Below are 3,824 nucleotides of genomic sequence, written 5' to 3' on the forward strand. Positions count from 1 at the left end.
ATCAATCAAGGTCTTGACACATGGAAATCAGAGGACGTGAAGCCCCTGCTGAGCAAACAAGGAAAGCGACGAGCACGCACTCATAGAAAACATGAACTTAAAACTTAAAATACCACAAGACGGCAACCCAACGCTGGTGCCAGTATATATTTAGCACCTAATTAAACATTTTTTTGTGGCAGGACAGATTGACGGACAATTCTTATGATTGTGTAGCTGTATATAAAATTCCACATACATAATCTCCACTCATCTCGTAAGATTCCAAGTAGTTCGGTGCCAATGCTTCAGCTTTCAAGTACTAGAACCTAATCAGGTGAGTTGTACACACATTTACCATGGAGAAGGGGCAGGACATAGCGGCATCCGGCGGTGAGAAAGGTTCAGAGCAGCACGCCATTGATGTAGTTCCCGTAGAGGTGGAGCATGGAGACGGCAAGGGCGTCGTCCACGCCGGAGCCGGAGATGACACCGAGAAGGAGAGACTGGTCGTTGTTGAGGAGCCCCAGAAGAAGAAGAGCACGAGGGTGGCGGCTCTCGATGCCTTCAGAGGGCTCACCATTGTGGTACTAGCTATGTTCCTCCGAATATGCACATATGATTGCTTTTTCCCAAGCAAATATACTACGAAATGCTTACAAGTCACCATGCATATGAACTGCTGACAATCTCTTGCGTGCAGCTGATGGTACTGGTGGACGATGCCGGCGGGGCTTACGAGCGGATGGACCACTCGCCGTGGAACGGTTGCACTCTGGCAGACTTTGTCATGCCCTTCTTCCTCTTCATCGTCGGTGTTGCGATCGCCTTTGCCATGAAGGTCAGTAAAGCACTTCTCCGTGCTCATACTCGTGCAAATTTGGTAAACAAAACATTTTTGGTGGATATATAGATTATGTTAAATGCTCATCACGATGAATATTTTGCAGAGGGTTCCAAACATGGGTGCCGCTGTGAAGAAGGTCAGCGTCAGAACACTGAAAATGCTTTTCTGGGGCCTGCTACTGCAAGGTACTTGAAGCCGATGTGTAGAGTGTTTACACAATTCAGTTTGCAGCCATGTTGCTTGATTTGACACTATCGAACTCGGATGTAGGTGGATACTCTCACGCTCCGGACGACCTTGCTTATGGAGTGGACATGAAGGTGATAAGATGGTGTGGCATCCTCCAGGTTCGGTTTATATTTACTAGACAAACAAACTTGTCGTTCATTTCGTCATCCATCTAGGTCTTAATCATAACATAGTTCTTTCCTTATATTTGACGATGGCTCATCAGAGGATAGCTTTGGTGTACTTCGTGGTTGCCCTCATAGAGGTGTTCACCATAAAGGTGCGGCCTGTCACCGTCCGTTCCGGTCCTTACGCCATCTTCCATGCCTACCGGTGGCAATGGTACAATAATGTTTCGCTGATACTTGTCTTTCTGCACTGTAAACTGCATATTCATAATTTTTCCTGTCCCTGATTATGATGGAAAATTCTTGCCATTTCTGACAATCGACAGGTTAGGCGGTTTCATCGTGTTCGTCGTATACATGGTCACGACGTTCTCGCTGTATGTTCCAGATTGGAGCTATGTGTACCATTCGGATGGCGATGTCAATGATGGGAAGCGGTTTACGGTACTTGGAGCTAACCTTTAGGATGCTATCCCTGTTGATTATTTCCGTATTTGATACAAGTACTTGTGTTTTCAGGTACAATGTGGTGTAAGGGGTCACCTGGATCCGGCTTGCAATGCAGTGGGTCATGTTGATAGGGTGGTCTGGGGGATTAATCATCTCTACTCGCAGCCCGTTTGGATCCGGACTAAGGTAGAACTGTAATCTTAATATGTTCATATTTTATTTCACTGTTATGTATAAGTAGCTGCAGAAAGTTTTCCTTACCAGCTAAATGATATACTACACATTAAGCTAGAAAGTGCAAGTCTGACAATATGTGCACTGAAATTGCCATTTTCAGGATTGTACATTTAGCTCACCAGAATCAGGTCCTCTCCGTGCCGATGCTCCATCATGGTGTCTTGCGCCATTCGAACCAGAAGGATTGTTAAGGTTGGAGATCCAACATAGCTTACACTGAATTAATCTTAGTTATATAGTTTGTTTATTTCAAATATTTAAGTATTTTCCCTGTTTTATGTTTCAGCTCAATATCGTCGATTCTATCAGGGACAATTGGAATCCACTATGGCCATGTTCTAATCCATTTCAAGGTGATTATCCAAAACATTGTACCGGTACCATTTGGTTATGATAAAAGCAACTATGACATCAAAGTTTCTTAATATTAGACCCATAAGGAGAGACTGAAACACTGGCTTTCGATGGGCATTTCGCTCCTCTTGCTCGGCATTCTCCTTCACTTCACAAAAGGTTTCCTAACAATCCATTTTCGACACTTGATCTAATTACTACAAACTGTGACCTGAGAATCTTACATCGATCACCCTTCCATTTCAGCCATTCCAATCAATAAGCAACTCTACAGTATCAGTTACGTTTGCTTCACTGCCGGCGCGGCTGGAATAGTTCTGTCAGCTTTCTACATGCTGGTATGGTTTATCATAAGTACCTAGAGCATGAAATTGCTGCATTTCCATTAGCTCTTTCCCAATGATTTACTCATTTCATTGTCACAATGATAGATTGATGTCTGGGGCCTGAGAGTACCATTCTTGTTCCTCGAGTGGATCGGCATGAACGCCATGCTTGTGTACGTCCTAGCGGCACAAGGCATATTTGCAGCATTTGTGAACGGATGGTACTATGAGTCGCAAGATAAAACCCTTGTAAGTAATGGGTGAAGGTTAACTTGGTAGTGACATTTGGAGCCTGTATTTGCATGGGCTTAATTTGTTTGTCTTGTTATTTTTGGCAGGTTAACTGGATCCAAAAGCATGTGTTTGTCAATGTCTGGCATTCAGAAAGGCTGGGAACTCTGCTGTACGTCATATTTGGAGAGATCCTCTTCTGGGGTGTTGTCTCTGGCATCTTGCACAAGCTGGGGATTTATTGGAAACTATGAGAGTTCTGGATGATAGCTGTGTACAATGATCTATTTCTTCCAGCAGTAAATTATGTCATTCGTTTTCATCCAACATTATTTTGATGTAAAAAAAAGCGATAATTGTCTTATTCTATTGTCAAATTTGTTGCTTTCAATGTTGTTTTTAGAGCATCTCCAACAGCCGCGCTAAAGCGCCGCGCGCAAAAAACCTGTTAGCGCGCGCGCTGCGGCTGGTTTTGCACGCCCGCCTGCGCTGGCTTCAGCAGCCGCGCTGAAATGCAGCGCGCGCGCGCCGCTCCAGCAGCGTGCTAAAATGCAGCGCGCGCGACTCGCCGGGCATTTTGCATATATGGATATTTTGGACAAAAATGAACATGTAAAATTTGACACAAACAAGTTGATGAATAAAAGTTCATGCCCACAAGTTCATCAAAATCATGCCCACAAGTTCATCCAACCAAGTTCAAATGCAAACTAAAAGTTCAAGACATGAAAGACACATTAAGCTTCATCTTCATCTTCCTCTTCTTCGTCTTCGTCCTCTTCCGAAGACGACTCTTCCGCCTCCGAAGATGAACCTTCCTCCCTATCCTCATCACGCACCGCATCACGCACCGCATCATGTGAAGCTCCGACGGTGTTGGCAAGATCTTCAACGGCATCTTCATGGGAATGTGTGTGAGAAGCCATGGCGCCGGCGCGACGCCACCCGGCGCCGGCGCCGTAGTCATCCGCGGCGGCAAGAAGAGGCTGTGCGCGAGGCCGACGCTCGGCGGAGCTCCGGCGGTGGCGACGCCAGCGCTCGCCG

The 3,824-nt window shown here is 45.6% G+C and overlaps 1 protein-coding gene across 1 annotated transcript; it reads left to right on the forward strand.

Annotated features, from left to right (window-relative positions):
• Positions 1 to 338: 338 nt before the first annotated feature.
• LOC119292543 (heparan-alpha-glucosaminide N-acetyltransferase-like) lies at positions 339 to 3,034 on the forward strand. The gene is made up of 13 exons (XM_037571351.1): positions 339 to 566; positions 683 to 820; positions 930 to 1,011; positions 1,097 to 1,173; positions 1,281 to 1,390; positions 1,509 to 1,626; positions 1,702 to 1,818; positions 1,970 to 2,061; positions 2,156 to 2,222; positions 2,301 to 2,382; positions 2,470 to 2,561; positions 2,655 to 2,798; positions 2,888 to 3,034. The coding sequence occupies exons 1-13, from the start codon at positions 339 to 341 to the stop codon at positions 3,032 to 3,034; spliced, it is 1,494 nt and encodes a 497-aa protein (XP_037427248.1).
• Positions 3,035 to 3,824: the final 790 nt, after the last annotated feature.

Source organism: Triticum dicoccoides, chromosome 4B (assembly GCF_002162155.2).
Source record: "Triticum dicoccoides isolate Atlit2015 ecotype Zavitan chromosome 4B, WEW_v2.0, whole genome shotgun sequence".
Taxonomy (NCBI): Eukaryota; Viridiplantae; Streptophyta; class Magnoliopsida; order Poales; family Poaceae; genus Triticum; species Triticum dicoccoides.